At 34.3% G+C, this 27,526-nt stretch overlaps 1 protein-coding gene across 2 annotated transcripts in view; it reads left to right on the top strand.

Annotated features, from left to right (window-relative positions):
* Nucleotides 1-27,526, top strand: part of Chm (choroideremia (Rab escort protein 1)) — a 204,538-nt gene that overhangs the window by 73,588 nt on the left and 103,424 nt on the right. For both annotated transcript variants that reach the window (XR_001231961.1, XM_005409721.2), the window contains exons 3-5: nucleotides 6,907-6,979; nucleotides 10,018-10,142; nucleotides 27,110-27,503. Coding sequence is in view for 1 of the 2 variants with exons in the window: in XM_005409721.2 (XP_005409778.1) it covers nucleotides 6,907-6,979; nucleotides 10,018-10,142; nucleotides 27,110-27,503 (592 nt within the window). In the remaining variant the exon portion in view is untranslated. The remainder of the gene's footprint in view (nucleotides 1-6,906; nucleotides 6,980-10,017; nucleotides 10,143-27,109; nucleotides 27,504-27,526) is intronic.

Here is a 27,526-nt window from a genome sequence, read left to right as displayed (position 1 = left end):
CTATGATGTGCCTTTTCATTACAAAAGAGGATTAAGTTTAATGAGCTGTCATGATTCTAAAAAAAGATAGAACAAGCCAGAGAATGACTCAGAAATCCTCAATCCTTTAATCTGTGTTCCTGTTCTTACCTGTTTTCCTCCTTTCCTTCCAAGAGTTGTTAATGAGCACGGTAGTGCCTGGCTGGCATTTCACCCTGTTAATTGCCAGCAGAAAGGTCCTGGAAACTGCTGTATGCTCTCCCTGGTTCACACATTGCAAGGAGAAGATGGTAATGCCGATGTTGATAACTTACCGTGTGTTAGACACTGCTTTAAATGCTGTCATAGTTTACAAATATGAACTATGAGGTTGTCAAAAATAACTGCTGTAAGGATATTAACTGAGGTCACACAACTAATAAGAAGCAAAGCTGGGATTTGAACCCAGCTATTGGGTTCCAAAGCTTTGATTAACAGCAACATGTTAGTGGTAATAATTGCTATGACTTAAGGGTTCAAAGATGACCAAGTTACTATCCTTACTTATAAATTCCTGTTAGCCTAGTCAGATGAAATATTCATATAATTTAGTTACAACACATGAAGAGGAACTCAGAGTTATGTGCAAATCTATGTGTCTTGGTTACTTTCCTCTCCTTGCTGAGACAAAATACCTGACACCCAGAATTAAGGAAGGAAATGTTTATTTAGCTCACAGTTTGTGGAGGGTTCAGTCCATACTTGGCTGGCTCCAAGGGAGGGTGGCACATGGCAGAGGGCAACAGTTCATGGTGACAGAAAAAGAGCAAAAGCAGCAAGCAAGCCTCTTTCTGTCCCACATATTGTATGCAAAGTACCTACCCCAGGGTGGGTGTAGCACTCACACCCATAATCCCAGCACTGAACTCCGAGTCAATAAAAAACTCTAGAAGCCTGCCCTATTACTGCATGAGGCTTTGGGGGGACACCTAGATACAAATGTAACACTATGGAAGCACAATGTTTTGGTTACATATTGGAGCTGATTGTAGGTTTGAGAGTTTTGACTGGTTTGACAGTTCCATCATTATTTTTTGTGATAGTATTTTGTGATTGTATTTTGTATGTAGGCAGTGTCATTAATAAAAACAAAGAAATATGCAGGCAGTTGACTCATTGTTGAGTGTATGTGTAATAGTCACTTTCCTGGCTCTGCAGCAAAATACAGAACAGTAGAAATTTAAAGAAGGAAAGGTTATTTGGCTTATAGTTTAAGTCATTTAGTGCACAGTGACTGGCTTCCAGGAAGAAAGGGCATGAGAGTAAAGTATGGATGAGGAAAGCTGTTCCCTGCATAGTGGCCAGAAGGCACAGGGAACGGAAAAACCATGAATATTCACAGTGACTCATTGCTTCTGACCATGCCTCAGCCCCAAACATGAGAATTTTGGGGCACATTTTAGAACTAAGCAATACAATTCCACCCTGCAAAGGCTCACATCTACTTTATTATACAAAATGCATTTAATCCAGCTCTGTGAGTCTTCAAAGTTTTAGCAGTTCCAGCATTGCTGAAAATTTCAAGTCCAAAGTCTCCTCTGAAACTGAAGGCAAACTTTTAGCTGTGAGCCTGTGTAAAAATCAAAAAGAAAGTTAAATACTTCCAACATACAATGACACAGAGTAAACATTCCCATTGTGAAAGAGAATAATAAGGGAATAGAAAGAAATTGAGCCAAAGGCTGAAACTCAATAAGGAAAGGATTAAATCCTATAGCTTCTTGTCCAGTACTCAAGGGAGATCATGGTGAGATGTGCGCTTCAAAGGGCTTGGTTGGGTTGACCACTAGGGTATTGCCATTTGGAATAGAACTGTGTTTAATGTATATGGAGCATTTTAAGCAAAAGTGTATAGTAGTTGGCACAAACTACTCTTTTCCTATCCCTACCATAAAGACGTCTGTATACACTGACTGTATGATAGGCAATACAATTTCTTTTCTTTAGATCCTAGAAATGAATAGTCCTCCAAACTCTGAAACTAAAGTAGGCATGAATTCAATAATCTGTATCATTTCTAATGTTTTTTAAAATTATGTTTTTCTCTGTAAAATGTAAAAGTAGACATAGTCATGAAGTTATTATTGTATTATATCCCATTTATTTATTTTAAAGATTAAAAAGCTAACAAAACAACAATGAAGACAAAATTGAAATGACACAAAAACAATAAAAATGATGTCTGTGATTTATTGAAAGGAACAGTCAATGCTTAAACTTTTCTTTTTTCTTGACCAATTCTTCACGCTTGAATCTGATCATCAGAACAACTAACTATATTATGAACAAATCATTTTTAATTGTTTTAATTTTCTTACACCTAGCATTTTACAAATTTATTTTGCCATTATACTATTTTCTTGGAACACCTATTAGTGTTATTAATGGAATACATTTTGAGACAGGTGAATTTAGTCATTAGGGCAAGGTACTGTTCAGTATCTAAGTGTTTGTCTTCTTTGAACCATAGCTGCCATTATCCTGAAGGAAAAATGTTAACCAGCTTAAAAGGTTGTGAGTTTATGTCTTATAATGTGTAAGATTCATGTTTAGGAGAACTGAATTTGAATTCCCTTTCTGCCGTTTGTAGCTGTGTGTCCCTGACTGATGCCTATTGTCTGTATGAACACGTCTCAGTGTCTATGTATATAATAACATCCTTTGTATATATCTCACACAATTGCTGGAAAAATCCATTAAACAACGTGGAAAATTAGAAATGCTCTCAGTGGAAGGTAGTATTACTCATACATTAGGAAGAGCAATTGTAGGAGAGGTGAATTTAGAAAAGGGCCACATAGAGGTTGAGCTATAGCTGCTTTCTTTCTCATTGAGCAAGTTAGGACCATATTGTCTACCTTCCTGAAAATATCTTTAACTCTTGAATTTCTTTTTTTTTTGGTTTTTCTCCGGTACCAGGAACCGAACTCACGACCTTGTGCTTGCCAGGCAGGCGCTTTGCCGCTGAGCTAAATCCCCAGCCCCTTGAATTTTTTAATAATTAAAACGATTCCTAGATGAATGTTCTCTGAATGTCAGTACTCCATTTTTGTCACTGTTCTTACACATGCTTACAGAAGCCATTTTGCAATAAGATACGAAGTTTAGTATCATGTGGCTATGTCTGGTGCTACTCAATAATGAATTATAATTATGTATAATGGCAAAATCTAGATGACATTTAATTAAATAGCTCTAGTTTTAATGTTCAGACTTTTCTGTCTGCCTTTTTTTTCTGGTAATGAGTAATAAACCTAGGACCTACACACTGAGCTACAATCTCCAATCCTTTCTTTATTTTTTATTTTGAGACAGGATCTTGCTAAATCACTAAGTTGCCCAGGTTGGCTTCAAATTTGTGGTCTTTCTGCCTCAGCTTGTCTGATTTCCTTTTCTTTTGGTACCAGGAATCGAACTCAGGACCTTGCACTTCCCTGGCAGGCACTGTGCTGCTGAGCTATGTCCCTGATCAAGCTTCCCTGATTTCTGAGATTACCTGGCCCACAATTCAATACTTTGTCTAGCTGTAATATATTTTTTCTGTTAGGAGACATGTTCAACAGTAAACATTAATGTAAAGGATAAGAAATATCTTGAGTTACTCTTGCAGTATTATTTTTCCATTGTTTTATTGATTGGTGTCATTAGAGACAGAGTATACTTTATTTCGCTTGCCCATATTATGCTATCTACTACCTAGAATCTACAGTTAACAGTTTAGTGTATTTGCTGTGTCATATAGCAATTCATGAAGTCAGTGTATTATTCAGCCATCATTCATTCTTTTTTATGTATTTCAGAGTAAGTTGTCCTATCAGTAACATTAGTCCTGAACTCTTCAACATACATAACATTAGCTAGAGTTCAATATTTGATTATAGTTCTTGTTTTGAGATAAAATTTACAATGAAATGTACCAATCTTAAGTATACCATTTAATAATACAATACTTGTATAATTAAAAACTTGCTGAAGGTAAAGGATGTTACCATCATTCCAGAAAGTTTCTTCATGTGCCTGGAATGTTGAGTCATGTCCACATTCCTGCCCTCAGAGGCAACCAGTCTCATGATATTTTCATCATACTTAAAGTTTTAGTAGAATTTTTATAAATGGAATAATACAGTATATATTCTTCTGGATAAGGATTCTATTCATCTGTGTTGATCAGTATACCAGTAGATCATTCTTTCCATTGTTGAGTGGTATTTATCCTGTAGATATATCCTAGCTTGTTTGTCTAATCTATTGACACATTCTGGAATTATTGTTACCATGGGACTGTTGATGAATAAAGTTGCTATGAAAAGTCTTTTGTCACTCTTTTTGTTGTCACACTCTTTTGTGTCAGTTGCCTAGGTATGGATTTACTGAATTACTGGATCTTAGGACAGATGTATAGTGTTTTTTTTTTTTTTTTTTTGTACTGGGACTCAAACTCAGGAAGTTTGCTTGCGCTTGCCAGGAAGGCACTTGTGCCACTGAGCTATATCCCCAGCCTCAGATGTACAGTTTTGTAAGTAACTGCCACATATTTTTAAAAAGGGTTCGTACCATTATATACTTCCATGGGAGATAAAAAAAAAGCATCCTGGCTCTCCTACCATTGCCCTCAGTTGTCACTATTCTGATAGATGTGTGCTGGTTCTCATTGTACTTGTTGTTGTTGCTGTTGTTATTAGCTCTTGCTGTGTTGTCCAGGCTGACCTGGGACTTGTGATGCTCCTGTTTCAGCCTCCTGAGTAGCTGGAAGTACAGGCATGAAGCATGCCACCCACCTCTCATTATACTCATTTCTCATGAAAATTTTTATGTGCACTTACCTCCTGGCTTTCGATAGTGAACACCTTTTCATGTGCTCATTAACGTCTTTGTGAAGAGTCTATTCAGCTCTTTGACCATCTTAAAATTTGAGTTTTTGTTTTATTAGGGTGAACCAGTTCCTTATATAGCCTAGATACCAGTACTTTGTTCAGAATATTTTTGAATATTTACTCCTACATTATGACTAGGTCACTCATTTTAAAAAATGATGTTTTGTGAAGATTTTCATTTTGATTTAGTCTAATAATGTATGACTCACTTTATTGCTACTATTAGCAGTATATATATATCCATTCCCAAAGAATTTACATTGATTTTTAAAGTTGGACACATTTGTTAGTCAGGGTTATTCACCTGTAACCTTGTGATTGCTCAAAAGCAATTAGAGTTATCTCACAGAAAATATAAAGGCAATGACTAGCATTTTCCCTCCAATATGCAGGATAATTTGTGGCTCTGTTGAGTGCTATGTTTGGAGGATGGGAAGTGATAACAGAAGTGTGTTATTCTCATGAAGGGAGAGGAGGTTATAAACTGTTAGGGGGAAACTACCATTGCTAATACCCATTTATTTGCCTTCATCTTTTCCAGACTTGCCATTGCTCTTTCTCTTTTTGTCATTCTGTGATGTAGGGATCACAGCTTCCAAGTTTCCCCACTTGGAAGGGGTGACCATCTATAATTAGTAGTTTAGTACTTTAGCTGAAACTCTATCTAAATTCTGAAGGCTACTCTAGATTCTAGGCTCAGTATAAATTTACATTATCTATGAAAGAGCCATCAGGTGTAAGCAGTGATCTGTATCAACAGACCTACTTTGCCAAGTGTTTAATTCAGTCTTTTTCTCTGTTAGAGCAAAGCAATGATTATTTGATAAGATATACTTTGATCCATATCAACAATTGATTGAAGAGAATTATACCAGAATTTTGAGACAGTGTTCATTCACATGGAATAAAAAATTGGGGTATAACAGAAAATATTTTTGTTTCATTTTATAAAGAACTTTTATGGATTTTTATTTCACTAAAGATACAGAGGAGCAACTAGTGAAAATGGAAACTAAAGAATGGAAACTAAGAATTTCAGGGCTGTTCAGTGACACAGAGCCTACCTGGCAAGTGTGAGGTCCTCAATTTGATTCTTGGTACCAGAACAAAAGAAGAAAGAAATGAGTTTCTAGTACTAGAATTAGAATGTGTATTGTAGGTGGGATCCAGTGTCAGACACAGTCAACTAAATGTGAATAGCTTTGGAAGGATTGGAAAGACCAACATTTATTGCACAATTAGAGTTTTTGTTGCCTAAAAATCTCTACTTAAGTCCAAAACAGAGCAATCATTACTGGATTGTGTAACAAAGAATACTGGTTACAGCAATTATGTGAGGGAATTTTGTTCCTATTTTATGTATCATATCTTGATAAAAATAACTGTGTCTCAGGATTTACTTTTATTTTATGTACAGTGACCACTTCGTCTGCTTTATGTAAAGTAACCCACTGTGTGTGTGTGTGTGTGTGTGTATGTGTGTGTGTGTGAGAAAGAGAGACAGAGACAGAGACACAGAGAGACAGAGAGACTTCTTTTGATATGGGAGGCTAGTGTGGTGATGACAGAGATGTAACTGCTTTCAGAAAATTTAGCAGGTGTGTATTTATGTGCATGTGCACATGTGTGCACATGTGTGTGTGTGTATATGTGTCTTTGAGCTCTATTAGGGTATCTTTCTAGGCATTTTTGTGAACTGAGGAGTCATATATTCATGTGTCTCACTCAGTGCTATGTAAGAGGGTCCACATGATCAAGAAAGGAAACTCTAATAAGTCCAAATATATTTTTAAGTCATAATATGACAGAAATTTTCCTTTGGTATTAGAGTCCCAAGTTTATTTCAGCCTGTTACTTTCTCTTATGTTAATACCCCAATTATGTGAACTTCTTCACTCTTGAGGCAGCAGTATTAGACAATAAAATGAGTTTAAGAGTCAAATATAGTTCAGTTGATGATGACTGCTGATTTTATTTTTATACTGTTTTCATTACTCTTATTTTATTTTTACAGAAGAAGCTACTATGGCGGAAACTGGGCCAGTTTCAGCTTTTCTGGACTGTTGTCCTGGATAAAGGAATATCAGGTAAAGTTCTTATCTGATGTCTTACTTTGCTAGGCTATGTTTTGTGCCATATAATCCCTGCTTTGAAAAAAATCCTAATCTTTGAATTAATGTAGGCTTGATATCTTATTTCTGTGCACTCATTTGACAAATATATGCACAATCACTTTTTATCTACTTTTTTCTGATGCCTTGATAATACAGATATAATTTTTTAAGATGGATTAGAGTAATTATAAAAACTTGATTTTATTCCCTAGTTACTCTGTCTAAATATAAGACCAACATTTTTCCTAACCCAATTATCTTTTACAAAAAATACCCCATTCCTTATAAAGTCTCACAAATTACTAGTTAAAGTTAGTATATTTTAAACCACAACAACAAAAAAGCACCACAACTCTTTGGGGAATATGCATTCATTTGAAATGATCTCTGTCAGTAGTGGCTTTTGTATATTCCTCTACGGCACTTGAGAGAATCAATCAAAAGAAAAAAAAAATAAAGGCAATAACATCTCCTAAGGGTAGGATCGTAATACTATAGCTGTTGATTACCAAGATTTAGAGATCACTTATTTCATAATATGGACAGTTGGTTATGTTAGAGTTTTGCAATTTTTATAGACAGATTTGTAAAACATTCTAATTTTACATGAAAGGGCACATGTGGCTGGAAGTGTAATTCCTTTTGGGAACATTTTACATAAAATCAGAAAGTGCTTTATTTAAAAATTTCACCTGTTTAGAAAGCAGAAGGATATATTTCAGAAAACTCTACCCAGCTAAGAATAAGATGGCTAAGATTTTTTAAGCATTTACATGCCAGCCATCATATTAAGCATTGTAATTGTGTTGACTGATTTAATGGTCTTCATTACTGATGTTCAAGATGCAGTGAAGTTACAGTCTTAATAGCATTGCATGAAGTGTGTATGGAAGAATAAGCAATACTTGTAATGTAACACTTTACGTAGTAATTCAAACTGTATGTAAATCAAGATTGATATAAGTAGACATGTAGCTGTTTTATTTATGTGCCTAAAATACTCATATATATAAGTTGATCAGAAACTGCTTTGAACTTTACCTTTGTCACACGTGTGTGAAAGTCACCAGATTCTCAGAACGACTGTGACAGCAACAACAAATACCCCAGTTGACTAAATGAAAAACTTGGATAGAAGGATTGTTAGAAGTTACTCATAAGTGAAATAAATCAGACCTGCATATGTAAACATCATATTGTCTCCCTAGTGTAAGAAATTGAAGAATAAAATCCAAAGGTAAAATAGATATTGTGAAAGGGAAAGAAACTGCTCAAAAGGAAAGAACAACTGGGATGGGGGAAAGGAGAAAAGAAAGAAAGAAGGAATTGAAAAAAAAAATATATATGATAGCTAAGATAATTGTACTACTAATTTTTATTGGTTTATTGAAAGGAAGAGTTGATGCTTAATTGTTTGATCAATTTTGCATGCCTGTATCTGGTAATTTGAACAAATACTTTGAAGATAACAATATGCAATATAACAACCATTGTTAATTTCCTATCATCTTGTTTTGAAATCCTGTATCATTTTTGTGTTTTTAATTTTTTTCTATTTAAAATAAAAAAGAAATAACTTTTTAATACGTTAGATTTATTTAAGTTAAACATATTTGTAAAAGAACCTTTCATTTCAATGCTAGTTTTACTCCAGGATCTTGATTCTTTCACTATGTCCTTTGCCCCTTCACTTTCCCTCCTGATCTACTTTTTTTAGGCTGGAAATCACATTTGAAGTTGTAATCTACGTACCCTTTTACTTATGTCAAGATATCTAATACTATCTAATATTACACTTTATAGTAAGAGCTGTCTCTCACTACTTTCCTTCAGATTAAGATAGGAAATTTAGCACAACAAAGCCTTTTAAAAATACTAACCTACTTTTGAAATTTTAAGTTTAGAAATTTTCTGATATGAACTTATTTAACACAAGTGATAATATAGTTATATTGCACCCCTAGTTTATTGAACATATATAAAATATCACATTTTCAAAATACTGTCTCTGGGCAGGTACACACCTGTAATCCTACCACACTGGGGGGATAGGGCAGGAGGACTGAGGTTCAAGCCTAGCCTGGACAATTTAGTGACTTAGCAGGGCCCTGTTTCCAAAGAAAAAGGGTTAGGGTTGTAGATCAGTGTGAAGGCTCTGAGTTCAATCCCCAGTACAAAAACAATGTTTTCTCTGAAGAATCTATGTATCAAGCAGCTTAAAATTTTAAACACATTAAAAATTGATCCTGAACATTTGGACAAGGTATACCTTGACATCTTTATAAAAAAATCCCCTCTATATGAATATTGCTATGTCCTTATGTACAAATACTGCTATATCATGTAATTTTCTCCATAAAATGAGCTAGGAATTACTAAAAATCTTAAGGGACCACTTTCAACTCTTAGTAGTGTCAATGCTTTCTTATACATTCTTGTTTTTATTGAATTTCTGAATACAAGATATTCAGAACTGGTTATGATAGAGTCCTTATTTATATTATGCTGAATACTTTTCAAAACTACTGATACACATTAAAAATTTCACATGCTTAGTGAGTACCCTTCAAAGATCTAAATTAAATTGAATGAAGAAAATCATTTTGACCCTGCTTTTTTTGTAAAATAAATGTAATAAAATAAAACTGTTCTGTTAACAAGAAATTGTAAACGGATACGTTTATTTCTCAGCAAGTGTAAGGTTGGTTGTCCTGCTTCTTAAGTGTTATCAAAACCACTGTGTCCAAATGACTACCAAAATATCCCACATTTTGATAGAAATTTATAACATGGCTAGTTTTTGATAGTATAAATTTTTCATATCACTTTCCTTTTCTTTCTTTAAAGTTTGCACACTGTTTGAATTACTTAAGTGATTCTGAAGTGATAAACCTTTTAAAGATTTAATGCGTTTAAAGGAAAAACATGTGTTTAGATAAGAGATTTTATTAGAAAATTAAGAGTTCTGATTGCTCGGTTTAATTAAAACTTCTTGTCTGTGTATTACTCAGGAAAACACTGACGTTGTAGTTGAAAGTTCCACGTGGCAAGAACAGATCCTTGAAAATGAAGAAGCCATTGCCCTTAGTAGGAAGAACAAAACAATTCAAAATGTGGAAGTATTTTGTTACGCCAGGTATGAAAAATATTTATTTAGGATAAACTAAATTAATGATTTCTTTTTCTCATTTACTCAGAAGAAACCAACAATAAGAATTCGATGGTGGTTATGAGTCAAATTTATATAATGATTTTTACTGGTTTTAAGCGTAAATTTCCAATTTTTATGTTTAGATTAGAATAATATATATATTTTTTTGTTTTTGTTTTTTGTTTTTTTCCGGTACAAGGAATTGAACTCATGACCTTGCACTTGCTAGGCAGGCACTGTGCCACTGAGCTAAATCCCCAACCCCTAGAATAATATTTTACATTAATGCCTAATGATTTACCAGACACTTTTAAATACATTTTTTCATTTGATCTTGTTTTGCAGTGGGGCAGATAGTATTAGTTACTTTTTTATAGAAGCCTTGATAGAGTTCAGACCTTATGTACCTTGCCAAAAGTTATGTGAGTTGGTGAAGCCCAATACTAAGCCCCAGTGTTCTTTATTTCTACTTTAGTGTTCCTCCGAGTACACTATCCTTCTTGAATGATGGCATAGCAAAATTGAAATTATAATTTTCAGTTTAAAAACTAAATTCAGTGGCTATAATATAAGGCCTGCTAAAAGTATGATGAATATTTAAGTTAAAAATCATTTAGTGAACACCATGTTTCAGTTAATCTCCCTCAAAATGCTCCCCTTTACTTCCAGCAAACTTACCTCATTATTCTCGACACTTTCTAAAGCAGTTCTGGATGTCCTTTCTCATGAATGCCTTTAATTATGCTGTGCTTACTGCCTTGATATCTTATATCAATTCAGAATGTTTACCTTTCATAGTAATATCGATTTTGGGGAAAAGAGAGATGTCACGTGGTACCAGATCTGGTGCATAAAGTGGATTAAGACATACTGTAATGTTGCATGCCACTTGCAGCAGCATTCACTGAATTTTGTTTTCACACTTACAAAACAGCAAGATATGTCTTTTCTTTGAGCTTTTGTTTTACCCTTAGTAAAACATGAAGGGTTAGATCTCTGGCAAACCTATGGCACTTGTGCTGCAGCGGGCTGTTCATATCATTGAAACCTGTACAAGGCTCACTGTCTCTGGACTAGCTGATCTCAAAAGTCTCTACGAGCTCTAACATGCTGCTTTAGGTACTAGGTTTCAAACTAACAAAAGGGAAGATCGCATCCGCAAGCTGCAAGCAGACTTTGGGCTATTTAGTGTGGTGGTAAATGACTTTCTACACCAGGAGAACCCTCAGTCCATCACCGTATTATATCACAGTGTCTTTAGGGAAAAGCTAAATAATGTCTTCAATCCTCTCTTGAAAAATGTAAACTGTATTTTAGAAAGATGCACATTAAAAATGATTAGAATAAAATTACCAGTTTAAGAGCTAGTTATCTAGAAAGTTTTCTTATTTCTTCTTCAGTAATAGAAGTGCTATGTATTAGACCTTTGACATTCTTGATGGAGAACTCGCAAAATCTGCATGAATACCCTTTTATGAACAATGACAAGTATTGGTACAAGTTCCTGACTCTGTTTTTGTGTTTTATTAATACCTGTGTTACATTCTGTGGACGTGTTGTGTCTGTATGTATTTAGTTCAGCACAATTTTATCACACATACAAATTTATGTACCCATCCCCACAGTTGGTACAAAACAGGACAATACCATTATCACAAAGATGCTTCTTGTTCTGTTTTTGTAATTCTACCTCATCTTCCTTTTTGCTTCTCTTTGTTCCCTCATCACCGGGCTGTAACTCCTGGCAAGCACTAATCTATTTTCTAACTCTAGACTCTTCTCATTTTGAGAATATTGTGCAGAGGGAACTGTATGGTGTGTAAACTTCTGGGAATGGTTTTTTAAGGTCAGCATAGTTTTCTGGAGGTTCATACAGGTTGTTGTGTACATCAAAGATTTATTCATTTTTCTTCTGCTGAGTAATATTTGGTGATACAGATATAAGCTGTTTAATCATTCACCAGTTGAAAAGCATGTGGTCTTTTCCCAGTGTTTGGCTGTTAAAAATAAAGCTGTGATGTGTTTTGTGCACAAATTCTTATGCGAGCAGTCCTCAAAGAGAAATGTTCGTTTAGGATAAAGGTTTTCTTCTTTTTTTTCTTTTTGTGATATAAATATCCAACTCTGAAATTGCTGAATCGTATGTTAATTGCATGTTTAGTACTTTTTTTATTAAGTGCCATGCTCTTTTCCAGAAGAGCTACATTATTTTAAATTCCTGCTGGAAATATGTGAATAATACAGTTTCTTCACATCTTTACCTGAATTTGATGTTGCACTTTTTAAATTTTAGCTATTGTGATAGGTGTGTGGTGATACCTATTTGTGATTCTAATGTGCATTTCCCTAATGGCTGAGTTTGAATATCTTTTCATGTGGTTATTTACCAGTCATACACCATTTTTGATGAAATGTTTATTAATGCCTTTACTGAGTTTTAATTGGATTTTTTTACTATTTTTTCTTGGCTTCTGTATTCTTTTATGTTGTTTGCCCAAAATGTGATTTGAGGAATATTTTTTCCAGTCTATAGCTTATCTTTTTATTCTCTTTATATGGGATATTTTACAGAACAAATAGTTTTCCTTCTAATGAAGTCTAGTTTAACTTTGTTTTTCTTTTATGGATTATACTTTTGGTGTCAACTCTGACAACTCTTCCTAGTTTTAGATCCAGAAGATTTTTTTCTATTCTTTTAAAATGTTTTATATTGTATATGTAAATCCATGGTCTACTTTGAGTTGTTTTGTAGAACATGTGAGGGTCAGGTCCATGTTTTTTGCTCTTGCCTTCCCCCCAGGCCATCTAATTGCTTCAGCAACATTTGTTGAAAATGCTGTTCTGTACTGGCGTGGGTGTATATACCGGGGTGGGTGTATTTCCGGGTTCTTTATATTATTATTTCATTGACCTTTATGTGTGTGCTTTTTCACTAATATTACACTGTCTTCATTACTGCAGCTAAATAATAGGCCCTGATATCTGGTAGAATGATTCTACCCAATTTTTTTTTCTGTCAAGATTGTTTTAGATATTCTAGAACTTACGACTTTTTGTATAAATGCTTTAATAAGCCTGTGTTTTAAAACGTTGGTGGACATTTGAAGGTAATTGTTGTATTGGTGGAGATTTGAAAGTAATTGTTTATAGATCAGTTTAGGGGAAAATTGACACCTTTATTATTTTGAGTCTTCCAGTCAATTAACAGTATATACATATGATTTATAGAGATTGTCTTTGATTTATTTCAACAAAATTTACCAATTTTTAGCTCAGTTTTGCTATGTATGTTTTGTTAATGGTACAGTGAAGTATTTTATTTTCTTTGGAGCATTTATAAATGTTATTTTTAATTTTGGTTTGCACATAATCATTTATATTATCTAGAAGTATAGTTGATTTTCATAGGTTGCTCTTGTATGTATACTGAATTCTTGTTGCACTCTCCTATTTTGTGAATACTTTTTGTTATTTTCTCGCTGTTTCCTGCCTACGCAGTCCTTCTTCAGGGATTAGTTTTCCATGAGCTGCTTTCTTTTTTTTTTAAAGAAACTCTTTTTCTTTTGAGAATCATGTATTTTCTACCCACAGCCACATATAACAAGTTAATTATAATTTCTAGTTATCTTTAAGCTTACTTAATGAGCCTTTTTCTCAGAAAGGATGTTATTATCACATTCTTAGTACTTTGTAATTATTCACCAACACTGTCCAATCATTTATGGTCTCTTATGTACTAAATATATTGTTCCAGTTCTTGCACACTACTGTATTAACATAGGCAATTCAAATCAACAATCTGGCTAAATGACAAATTACCAAAAGTATTATATTTTACTAGTCATTCACACTAGGCATTAACTCTGTTTAGGTGTATCAAGCAATACAGATAGAGCTTCCAGAATCTGAAGTGGTCCAAAATTCAAACCTTTTTGAAATGCTACCAATGGAAAATTTCACATCTAACCTTATGTGATAGGTTACGGTCAAAACACAGGCTCACTAAAAAATGCAGTATAATATTACCTTCAGACCGTGCATATAAGGTGTATATGAAACATACATGAATTTTATATTTAGACTTCACTCCCATCCCCAAGATAGTCTCATTTTGTATATGAAAATATTCAAAAATCGGAAAAAATCCAAAATTTGAAAGATTACCTATCTCAAGTATTTCAGATAAGGGATATTCAACCTATAGAGAGAAGTAAAATTTAAATACTTTGTGTACTCTCACTGTCACTCTCTCAATCACTCTCCCTCTGTATGTTGTAAGTGACTATTTATTCTGTGGTGAATACATAGGATAGTTGTTACCTTTTTATTATTGCATGCTTGCAATACAGAATAGCAACGTTCATTTTGGGGAATTGGTACATTCATGTGACATATCTTGATCATTTTCAATTCCTTTATTTTCAGCTCCCTTTTACTCCACTCACCACTGATCCCCATCTTCAAGAGTGTAGCTTCTACTTTACTATTATCTCTCCTTTATTGTGTACATTCACTTATTTATATTTTAGGTTTCTCATGTAAGGTAAAACATTTGCTTGCTTATTTTGTTTATCAAGATGTTCTCAAGTTCTCTTCATTTTCCTTAAAATGACACAATTTAATTCTTTGTGACTAAAAAAAAAGGGGGGCGTGCTGGGGATTTAGCTCAGCGGCAAAGCGCCTGCCTGGCAAGTGCAAGGTCATGAGTTTGATTCCTGGTACTGGAAGAAAAAGACAAATAATAATAATAATAATAATTCTTTGTGACTGAATAATATTCTTCTGTGTATGTATACCACATTGTATGCATCCATTTATCCACTTATTGACACCAACTCTATTTTAAGAGCTTAGCTATTGTGAATTGTGCTGCTATAAATGTGTGTATCCAGATTTCACTATAGCATGATGCATATGATTCTTCTGGGAATATACCTATGAGAGGTATAGCTGAGTCAAAAGAAATTTCTACTTTTAGCTTTTAATTTTTTGAGGAATCTATATACAGTAAGTCCCCCACTTATGAACAAGTTCCATTTCTGGAGAACATTTGTAGGTCAAATTTGTTTGTAAATCTAACAAAGTGTGTCTTGTACACTTTGAATACAAATATACTATGTTGATCATAAAAAATAAACGCACACAAAATACTATGTACACAATTGCACTGTACAGGAAGCACACAGCAACTCAGCTGTGACAGTGTCCAGCAGACCTGTGAGCCACTTCCGTGATTTGTTCACATACATGAATGTTCATAATATGAGATCCGTTCATATCTATGAAAATTTGCAACTCAAATATTTGTAAGTCAAGAATTTACTGTATTGATTTCTATAGTGGTTGTACTAGCTTACATTGGTACCAACAATGTAGAGTGTTTCCTTAACACTGAATCCTCAGTGACATTGTGTGTGTGTGTGTGTGTGTGTGTGTGTGTGTGTTTCTTAATGATAGCCATTCTTCCTTGGCTAAAGTGGAACTGTAAAGTGGTTTTGATTTGCATTTCCCTAATGACAAACAAAGCTGAGCATATTTTTATGCATTGACCATTTGTACTTTGTATTTTGAAAAGTAGCCATTCATTTCATTTGTCACTTGTTTGACTGGGCCACTTGTTGTGGGGGTTAATTTTTTATGTTCTTTTATATGTTCTATTATATGTTTTTAGTTGTTTTATATGGTACGTGAATCTAGACTTTAGTCCCTATCAGAGAAGTAAGTAGTACTATTTTTCTCCCATTCTGTAGGTTGTCTTTTCAGTATGTTGATTGTTTTATGTGCTGTGCAAGAACTTGTTTTTAATTTAGTGGAGTCCCATTTGTTGACACTTGATACTATTTCCTGTGATATTGGGGTTCTATTCAGAAAGTCTTTGCCTGTGCCTGTGGATTCATTTGTTTCTTCTATATCATAATATAGGAGTTCAGCAGTTTCAGTGCTTCTATGTTTATGTCTAGGTCTTTGATCCATTTTGATTTGATTAGTACAGAAATGGTTTCAATCTTCTGCAAGTGGATATCTAGTTTTACCAGTATCATTTGTTAAAAGGGATTATCGTTTCTGCAATGTATATTTTTGGCCCTTTGTCAAAAATATGGCTGTTGGTGCATTGGATTGTTTCTGTGTTGTGTTTTCTATTCCACTGGTCTGCATGTCTGTTTTTGTACCAAACCATGTTTTTTTTTTTTTGGTTTTGGTTTTTTTTCGGTACCGGGAACCGAACTCATGACCTTGCACTTGCCAGGCAGGCGCTTTTGCCGCTGAGCTAAATCCCCAGCCCCTCCAAACCATGTTTTTGTTACTAAAGCTTTGGACTATAATTTGAAGTCCATTATTGTGATACTTGCAGCTTTGTTCTGTTTGCTCCAGTCATTCTGGTGTATTTTTTTTTTTTTTTCATTCTGGTGTATTTTGACTCCATGTGAGTTATAGGATTTTTTTTTTCCAAACTCTGAAACAGCGTTATTTGTATTTAATAGGATTGCATTACATCTATAAGTTAGTTTTGATTAAATGGCTGTTTAACAATACTGCTTCTGCTGATCCAAGACTAAACAATGTCTTTTCCTTTTCTACTGTCTCCTTTAGTTTTTTCATAGATTTTTTTAATTAATTAAATTTATTGGTACATTTTAGGTACACATAATGAACACATTCATTATAGGGGATTTGCACCTGTACATGATATATCTTGATTCTTTTTTTTCCCCATTTCCCATATCCTCCCTTTAATCCCTTTTTCCTTCCTCATTTACAAAAACGTTTTTCCAGTTTTGCTTTTTTTCTCATTTTTCTTTCTTTTCCCTTGCTTCCTTTTCCCCTCTACCCTCCCTAGTTCCCCTTTCCTTTTGAACATTTTTTTTCATATTTCACAGCATCTATTGGATATTTTGGTCCTTATTTATACTTTAGGTTTCTCACATCAAAGAAACTATGCTGTATTGACATATGTGTGTCTGATTTATTTAAGATTATGGTCTCAAGGTGCATACATTTACCCAGAAGTGTCTTTAAGTTTATCATTTATGGCTGAGTAATACTCCACTGTATGTATTAAAAAAGCACATCTTGTTTGTCCATTCATTGGTTGATGGGTACTTGGTACTGTTTCCAAGACTTAGCTATTACAAATTATGCCACTATAAACATAGGTGTGCGTATATTGCTGTGGCATGGCACTTGCATTTCTTTTGGAAAGATACCAAGAAGGAGAAGAGCAGAGCCAAATGGGCCCACTAGTTTTAGTTTTTTGAAGAATCTCCACACTATTTTCCACAGTAGTTGTAGCAGTCTGTACTCCCACTGACAGTGGAGAACTGTTCTCTGCAACCCTGCCAGCATTTCTTATTGAATGATTTCTCAATAATAGTCATTCTTTCTGGAGTGAGATGGAATTTCAGCATTGTTTTAATTTGCGTCTCTCCAATGACCTGTGATATTGAACATTTTTATATGTTTATTTGCTGTTTCTCCTTCTTCTGAGGAGCAGTTCTGCATTTCAGATGCCTGTTTTTGGATTGAGTCTACTTCACTCCAACTTTTCCTTGATTTGAGGGTTTGCTTTCTTGAGAACTCCACTGTGGTTGTGATAGTCTTTCCTTTGTAGGTGATTTCTTTCTTTTCTTTAATAACTCTTAATATTCTGTTCTTGTGTTGAATTTTTGGAATCTTCTCTGTTATATGCCTTGATGGAGTTTTGTTTTGTTTTTTGATCATGGCTAATTGCAGTTCTATATTCCTTACTTTATGTAAAATTTTTTTTTTCCTGTGTGGCATGTTTTTTCTCATGACTTCTGTGAACAGATTTTTTATATAATTTGCTCTATCTCCTGCCTTTTTATTAACTCAGATCAATCTTACGTTATTCTCCTTTTTATCACCTAGAAGCTGCTGTATTGATTTTTCCTGGTCCCTTGCTGTTTTAAAGAGATTGCTAACCAGAATCCTGTTTTTTATATCTCACATTCTGTCCTCACATTGGCTTATTCTGCTATGTGTACTTTCAATGCAATTTTTAATCTCCTGGATATCTGTTTAAATCTGGTTCATGGATTCTATTTCTTTGCTGTGTTCGGCATTCATGGACTGTATCATTTTACTAAGCTTCCCTATTTTTTATCTGTATCTGCTCTAGAGTCACTAAGCATATCTTTCATTATGCTCACCAGCCAGTAGTTTTCTGAGAAATTCTTTTTAATTCGATGTTTTTCTAGACCCTCTTTTATCTGCTCTGTTACTTCTGCTGTTAGCACTTTAGGTGTATGGCTTTGGGATTATTCCACCTCATTGCCCCCTGGGTTTGCCTTTGGAGAGCTGGAAGTCTGGTGTTGCATCTTGTTTAAGTGTCTCCTCATTTTCTTTTTCTTTCTTCTTTTTTTAGTTAAATTCCTGGGTTGACGCTTGTAAATTGCCTATGACACATAGCTTTATTGCTACTGTTTAGAACCCTTAGGAAATGCATACTTCTGAGAGGTGTCCTCCAAGTATAGCTGGCTTTGGGGTTTTGAGTCTGTTGCAAGATACAATCTCTTCAGTTTCCTGGGATGAGAAATTGCTGCCTACTTGGCCTCACCCCTCATTCTTTGACACTGGCCTATAGTATTCTTTATGACCCTTAGGTAATCTCAGTGTAGGTATAACTAGAAGAACAACTGATTAGAACAGTTATGTCACCTTGGCTAAAGTGTTACTATCAGTAATAATAACAGTATCAAACACAGCCTAGAAAATGACAAACTGAGGTAACAATTTACTACCTTTGACCACATGAGGTAGATTTGTGGTTATATAACAATGAATAAGAATATTATTTATGTAATAAATGAATAAGAAAATTGTATGCAGTACATAAACCCTCAATATGAAGATTTTACCCTCAGTGGTGAAAATTTAAAGAGATGAGGGGGAAAATAGAGAAATAGAGGAAGAGATTTGATGCAAGACTATGGGACAAAGGCAAACCACACAAACTTTGGGAAATTGGTAAAGAAGACAGGAGGCACAGGGAGAAGGAAGAAGTTAAAATAACAGAACGACAACAGCAAAAGCCTAGAAACCATGTTCATACTCATAAAAACAAGAACTATCATAATAAGAAAAATAGAAAAAATGAAGAAAGGGAGAAAAAGGAAAATAAAAAAGGATATGAGATAAAAGCAGCATCCTCTTCAAGATGTGTCTCTGCTGTTCTTTGTAGACAGTGTGGGCTGAATGCTGATCCAAATGGATTAATCCCCGCAATCCAGCTATAGCTTTACAGCTGGATTGTTTACATTCCCTGGAAGCCTACACCTTTAATTTCCCTCAACTTCAGTCTGGTTTCTGGCTCTGAGGCTGGAATCAAGACTTTTTTTCAGCCTGGAGCCTAACACCTTCAACGTGGCTCCTGCTGGCTTCAGCTGGGCTCCTGCCTCGAACTTGGCTCCTCCTGACTTACACCTGGCTCTCTGACCCTGTCAATGGAAGCCACTAGATGGAGCTCGCAGCTGTTCTGAGTTCTGACGTTAGTTGGCCCCTCTCCAAGATGGCGATCAGCCAAGCGCCCTATCTTGGTGGACATCCGAACCTGAATAACTCACCAGTCCATTGCGTCCACTGCTCTCTTCCACTGGTGCCCGTCTCTGTGGAGTCTCTTGGTTCTCCAGTAGTCACCAAGCTGCCCCTCCCACACAGTGAGTCTGAACTCAGGGAGAAAGTGCCACCTGCCACCTCCTTGTTCTTTGAAGTCTCTCTTTTCGCTTTGAAGTCTCTGTCTTCGCTCTCCCTGTGCGCTTTAGTTTTCACTTTAGATCCTTCCTGGGTCCTCAGGACCCACTTCCCTCCTTATTCTCTTCCTCATATTGCTATATTCTAGTGTCTGGACACCAAATCTCAGAGGAGCTCCTTCTCTGCTGCTCACCACTCTTCCATCTTACTGGAGGTCTCCACTATCTTGATTGCTCTTCCCAATTTTATAATTTTCAGGAGAGTGGTATTTCACCTGCTTGGATACAATGATTCCTAAGTATGGATGAGTGTACTTGTTTATTTATTTTTATTTTTTTATTTTTTTTGGTTTTTCTCCGGTACCGGGAACCAAATTCATGACCTTGCATTTGCCAGGCAGGCGCTTTTGCCGCTGAGCTAAATCCCCAGCCCCTGTATTTGTTTATTGATTTAGTTAGTTAGTTTTAAGCTATTGTGAACAGAATTTTTTTTTTCCTCTGGGGGTTCATTATTGGCATAGAAGAATGTTATCAAATTTTATAGATTTTTTTATCTTTAGAGTTTACCGATTTGTTAATTGGATCTAATAATTTCAGACAGATTATTTTGCTTCATTTATATAAAGAATCAAATCATCTGGAAAGAAAATAATTTGTCTTTTTTACATTTAAAATATTTTTATTAGTGCACATTTCTCATACATAATAATCATGTTCATTGTAGGGAATTTATACCTGTGTATTTGTCTTAATGCTCTTTTCCAATTCCCCTTCCCTCCCTTTAACCCTTCCTTCTCTCACCTGTTACAAAAGCTGTTTCAATTTTCTCCTCACATTCTTTTTTAATAGCTTTTGTCCATCCTTCCTCTCCCACTCCCCCCCTTTTCACCTTCCCATTTGATCTTTTTTTTTTTTTTTTTTTTTTCCATTTGATCTTGTTCTTCCTGTTTCCCAGTATCTGTTCTCCATTTTACCCCTTACTTTCCCTTTGGGTTTCTCATGCAAGAAAAACAATGCAATATTTAAATTGGCATGCCTCATTTATTTCACTTAACAAATAGTTTTGAGGTGCATTCATTTACCTAAAAATGACTCGCTTGTCTTTCTTTGTGGCTGAATACTATTCCATTGTGCATAAATACCACTTTTTAAAATCCATTCATCTCTTGATGGACATAACAAGATTTCGTTATTATAAATGGTGCTGCTATTAAAAACATGGATATGCATATATCATTATGGTATGAAGCTTTTATGTTTTTCAGGAAGATCCCTAGAAGGGGCACATTTAGATCAAATGGAACTTCTAGTATTAGTTTTTTGAGGAATCTCAATGCTGATTTCTATAGTGCTTGTACCAATTCATGCTACCAGCAGTAATGGAGAAAGGGTCCTCTTCTCCACAGCTTTGCCAGAACTTCTCATTGGTTGATATATTGATGGCAGCCATTCTTCCTGGAAATGGAGTTACAGTTTTGATATAGTTTGCATTTCTCAGTAATAGTGAACACTTTTTTTTATATTTATTTGCTGTCTGTACTTCATTGTCAGAGAAGTGTATATTCATTTCAGATGCCCATTTTTGGGTTGGTTCTTTAAATTTGGGGGTCTGATTTTTGTCTGTGTTCTTTATATATTCTACATGTTAGTGCTTTAAAGAGTAGTTGATGTATACTTTTATTCCCATTCCGTGGATGGTGTCTCTACTGGTGGTTTCTTTAACTGTACAAAATGTTTATAATTTGATGTTATCCCAGTTGTTGATTCTTTGCATTACCGTATTTCCTTTGTTCATGAAGTTTTCCTACCACTATGTCTTCTAGAGTGTTACCTATTCTATGTTCCAGCAGATAGTTTCTGTTTGTTTATTTATTTATTTATGTTGGTACCAGGAATCGAACTTAGTACCTTGCACTTGCCAGGCAGGTGCTTATGCCACTGAGCTATATCCTTGGCCCTATTTTTATATTTAGATCTGTGATACATTTTAATTTTAGTTGAGTGCATGGTGAGAGATATGGGTGTAGGTTTGGTCTTTAGTATGTGGAGAGCCACTTTTCCCAACACCATTTATTAGAGTCTATCTTTTTTCCAGTGAAAGTGTTTGTCCTTTTTGTCAAAGATAAAGTAGCTGAGTGTGCTTTCAGTTGTTTCTGCCTCTTCTGTTTAGTTCCTTTGATCCTCAAGTCTGTTTCTTTGCTAGTACTCTGCAGCTTTTATCATGATAGCTTTGTAGTATAACTTCAGATTAGGGATTGTGATGTCTCTTGCCTGGCCCTTGTTGCCCAGAATAGCTTTTTACTATTCTGGGTGTATTCTGATTCTGCATGAATTTTAGGGTTATTTTCTGCTTTTCTCTGAGGCATGTGATTGTTATTTTGATTAGGATTGCATTAAATGTGTTTAATAGTTTTAGAAGTATGGCTAGCTTCACTACAATGTTTCTACATATGTAAGAACAAGAGATGTCATTCCATTTTTTTGATACCTTGTTTGAGTGCCTTTTTCAGAGTACTATCATTTTCAATATAAAGGTCTTTTACTTCCTTCATTCTATTGACTCCAAAGTACTTCATTTTTCTTAATGCTATTGTGGAAGATGTTGTTTCCCTAATTTCTCTGTGAATGAGTTTATTATCTGTGTACAGGAATGCTATTGATTTTTGATTTTGAGTTGGTATCCTCCAGTGCTAGTGAATTTGGTTATTAATTCGACAAATCCTTTGGTGGAATTTTTCAGTCTTCTATGTAGGGCATCACACTATTCACACACAATGATAATTGAACTTCTTCCATTGTTTATAGATATTCCTTTTATTTCTTTCTGTTTTCTAATTACCTTGGCTAATGGTTCCAAAACTGTATTGAAGGAGTGCTGATAGGAGACATTATTTCCTTGTTCCTGATTTTAGAGTGAAAGCTTGCATTTTTTGACCATTTAGTATTTTCCTGATAGTTTGCCATGCATGAATTTTATCAGATGGAGATAATACCATCTATTATAATTTTCTGTAAAGTTTTTATCATGAATGAGTTGGACTTTTTCAAATGCTGTTTGTAGTTCTATTGAGATGACCATGTGTTTTTGTCTTTGGTTTGTTAATGTGGCATATGATATTTATTGATTTATGTGTTTTGAACAATCCCTACATCCCTGAGATGAGTCCTACTTGGTCATGTCAATCTTTTTGATGATTTGCTGCAGTTTGCCAGTGTCTTATTAATTTTTGCAACTATGTTCATTAAGGAGATTGGACTCTAGTTCACATTATTGGTTGGATTCTTTACTGATTTTGTTATCAGGTTAATGCTTACTTTTAGTAATGACTTTGTGAGTATTGCCTCTCCTTTAATTTCATTGAAGATTTTGAGGAGCAGTGTACTAAGTCTTTGTAAAATTTTCTTGTAGAATTCAACAATGAGTATGTCAGGACCTGGGCTTTTCTTTGTTGGTTCATACTGGGTTATATAGAATTTTTATGTCTTCTCAATTCAGCTTTTGTAATTCATATGTGTCTATTAATTTGTCCATTTAGTCTGAGTTTTACATCTTATTAGAGTAAAGCTACTGAAAGTAGGTATTAATAATCTAGATTTCTCCCAAATCTATTGTGATTTCTCCCTCTTCATTCCTTATTGCATGGATTTGAGTCTTTTCTTTCCTTGTTTTGACATGACTGGCTAAGGGTTTCTTTATGTTATTTAATCTTTCGAAAAGCTTTTGGCTTCATTGAATATTTGTATTATTTTCTTAGTCTCAATTGCATTAATTTTTGCTTTGATATTTACAATGTAATTTCCTGTATAACTTTTGTATTTAACTTGCTCTTCTTTTTCTAGAACCTTAAAGTTCAAAAGTAGGTTATTTATTTGAGCTTACTATGTGTTTCTGGTACAGAAATTCACCACTATAATTTTTCCTCATAGGATTGCTTTCATTGCCTCCCAAGTTCTGGTATGTCATATTTGTACTATCATTTAATTATAGAAACTGTTTTCTTCTTTAATTTCATCTGTAACCTATTGGCTGTCCAGTCAGATGTTTACTCAATTTCTATGTTTACATAGTTTTTTTTTGTATTCTTTTGCCATTGATTTCCCATTTCATTGCACTATGATATTATAATATGCATGGGATAATTCTGACACTTTGCTTTTTACTTAACTATATTCCATCAGCTTGTCTGTAGTATATTTTCCAGACAAGCCCATGTGCTGCTGAGAAAAGTGTGTATTATATTGTTAGTGCAAATTTCTGTAGATATCTACTATGTCCATTTGTTCAAAAGTTTGTTTCACCTTTCATATTTTTTCATTCAATTTTTGCCCAATTTATCTATCTATTTGTGGCAATGGGGTATTGAAATTCCTCGGTACTGTTTTTCTGATTTTTCAAATCCATTAGTGTTGGTTTTATATAGTTGGATATGCATGAATTTGGTGCATATATATGTATGATTTTTACCTCATCCTCTGGATTATTTGTTTAATAAATATGTAATGACCTTTCTCTTTTCTTACCATCTTAGCTTGAAATCCTCTTTGGCTGTAAAAAACAGCTACCCCTGCTTTTCTCTGGCATGGAGTATTGTTTTCAGTCCTTTGAGTTGCAGTTAATGAATTTATTTTTGAGTTAACAGTGTTTCTTTTATGCAACATGTTACTGGACCTTGTGTTTTGATCCATTTTGACAGTCTATTTCTTTTGATAGGTGAACTGAAACTACTCACATTGCTAGTTATAACTCATTATTATATCATTTTCCTGTTTCTGGTTGCATTTCTCTATTTATTTGCTTGTCTTACCTAAGTGGCTTCATTTTACTTGGACACTTGGAGTTGTTGTCTTTGTTGTCATTTTCTGAAATATCCTTGAAAACTTTTTGGAGTACATGTTTGAGTCTCAAGAAAGAAGATTCTTATTTCTCCATCAATTTTGAAAGATAATTTTGTGGAGTACATCAGTCTGAGTTGGAGGTTGTTGTCTTTTAGGGTTTGAAATTATTATCTCCATGGTCTCCTTGAAGAAATGATTTGGGTTGAAAAGTCTGCTGCCATCCTGATATGCTTTTGTTTATAGGTGATTTCTTTATTTTCTCTAATGCCATTTAATATTCTGTTCTTGTGTTGAATTTTACTACTATGTGCCTTGGTGTAGTTTTTTTCCTAATGCTGGCAATTTAGAGTTCCATATGCCTCACTTAACTATATGTCAAATTCTTTTCCATGCATGGAAAATATTCTGCTATAACTTATATGAACACATTTGAATACCTTTTGTGCTATCTTCTGATGTTTTCATTGATTCCAGTTACTCTTATATTATTTTTCTTTGCATCATCTACCAGCTGTTTATGTGATTGTATTAAAATATGATGTGGCATTTTATTTCTTGACATTGGAATTTCATTCTTTGTTACCTTTTTTGTTGTATTTATTAATTTTATTTAGAACATTTTTCACTGCATCCTAACTTTTGAATTTATTCTACATTTTTTTTATCATGGCCTAATGCTTTTCTTTGTTTTTGACACATAGTTTTGTTTAATATTTAAAAATATCCTTTGCATCTATAGAACATATATGCATCAAGCATTTATTTGATATGATATTTGCAGTACAGTACAGTATATAATGTTAGGAGCATGCAAAATAGGTGTTAGGGTCTTCAGGTGAAGCATTGATTATCTGACATTCTTGTATCCAAGAGTGTTTCAATTTTCACATCATTTTTTCAGAGGTTGGAGTACTGATGTAGACTTTACCAGTTGAACATCTCTAACTTGTACATCAGACATCCAAAAACATTCCAAATTTCAAAACCTTTGAGCACCAACATGACACTCAATAAGTTTTGGGATTTTGAAACATTTTCAAATTTTGGATTTTTAATTGGGAATGCTAAACCTGTTTAGCAAAGGACTGAAAACAATACTCCATGCCAGAAAAAAGCAGGGGTACCTGTTTTACTATACAGCAAAAGAATATTACAAAGGAATTGATAAACAAATGCAAGGTACACTGTGTGTATTATGGGTGCATGGTGTAATAGGGTGATGAATGTGGTTGGTTTAAGAAAAAATTCTTGAACATAAAATTTAAACTAGATTGCTAAATATATGTGGTCATATTTGGGAATGGTGGAATGGGAGTATTATGGAGAGTGGAATGGAAGAAAACAGTAACAACATCATGTGGGACTAAATGTGGAGATTGGTATTGCTAAATTTTATATTTGACCTGTTATGTTGAAAGTTTGGCAGAGATGAGAGTAGAGGTTTAGGAAAATTGGGAATTTGGTGAAAGACGGAAAGAGGAAGATTTTTTCAGAAGTATGATTTAGATTTGATTGAACAAAATGCTACTGCTATTTCTTAAACAATCATTTAGCAGATGTTTACTTATGAGAATCTATGAAATATAAGGCATTGGAACAGTACTGACCAGTGAAGCAACTAAATGAAAATAGTGGCTCTTTAAAAAAAAAAAAAAAAAAAATAGTGGCTCTTTGCTGGAGAATTTCATGGTGTAGGCAGATTGAATGGGAAGTTGGTGCATGAGTCAGTACAATGATAGACTAAGAAGGTTTACTCTAGTAGTAACTTTGGAAATGGGGCTTCAGTACATTAATAGACATTAATACTAATGCAATACATGGAAGGAAAGAATACAGAAATATCCTTTAAGATATGATGTCGTGATAAGCTGACTTGATATTTTCATGTTTGTCCCACTTACTTGAAGATACTTCTCTCATGCTACCAAGTCAAATATTCCTCAATAATCATCATCATTGGTAAATACCATTATTGTGCATTTATAGCTCCCATTCATTGTTCCAGGTTCTTTGAATGAAATACTTCATTTAATTTTCAAAACCTGGTACTAGATGGCATTATCTTGATATAGATGCATAACTTAGATCTCAGAATAAGTAGTCTAAATTCACAGAGCTAACTAGCCATAAGATCAATATCTGAATTCAGATTTGTTAATTCTCAAAGCTGTGCTATGTTGCTTTGCTTCTAAAACACAGTTCCCATGTCTTTCTTAAATTACCAAAAATGTGCATATATCATGACCTCCTAAACCCTGAAATATTTATTTTTTTGAAGTATGTTTCAAATTGAATTGAAAGCTTGAGAGATCCATGTTTAATGTCTGAGTCATACATGGCAAAATATAACAAATGTAACAGTGTAGAATTGTCAAAAACAAAATATTGATTATTGTTATATTTTATTAGTCAGAATTTGCATGAAGATATTGAAGAGACTGGTGCACTGCAGAAAAGTCATGCTTCTGTGACATCTGCGAACTCCGCAGAAGCTGTAGAGCCTAACTGCCTGCCTCCAGAGCCTAACTGCCTGCCTAGAGAGGATGAGTCATTAAGCCCTCTGAGCTGTGAGGTGCCTGCAGAACAAATCCCAGGCAGTGATACAGAGATTGCTCTGGAAGTAAACGATGCTGAAGTAACAAGGAAGAGAGAGAAGCGTAGTGAAGATAAAACCTCAGAAGAAGAAACAACTAAAAATACATCTATAGCAGAGGACACTACAGAGCAACCAAAGAAAAATAGAATTACTTACTCTCAGATTATTAAAGAAGGCAGGAAATTTAATATTGATTTGGTATCAAAGGTAAGTACCAATTTTACTCATTT

Source organism: Chinchilla lanigera, unplaced genomic scaffold (genome assembly GCF_000276665.1).
Source record: "Chinchilla lanigera isolate Chin_1 unplaced genomic scaffold, ChiLan1.0 scaffold00124, whole genome shotgun sequence".
In the NCBI taxonomy this organism is placed as follows: Eukaryota; Metazoa; Chordata; class Mammalia; order Rodentia; family Chinchillidae; genus Chinchilla; species Chinchilla lanigera.
The sequence above is the reverse complement of the archived record's forward strand: the minus strand, read 5'-3'. Positions and strand labels throughout refer to the sequence as shown.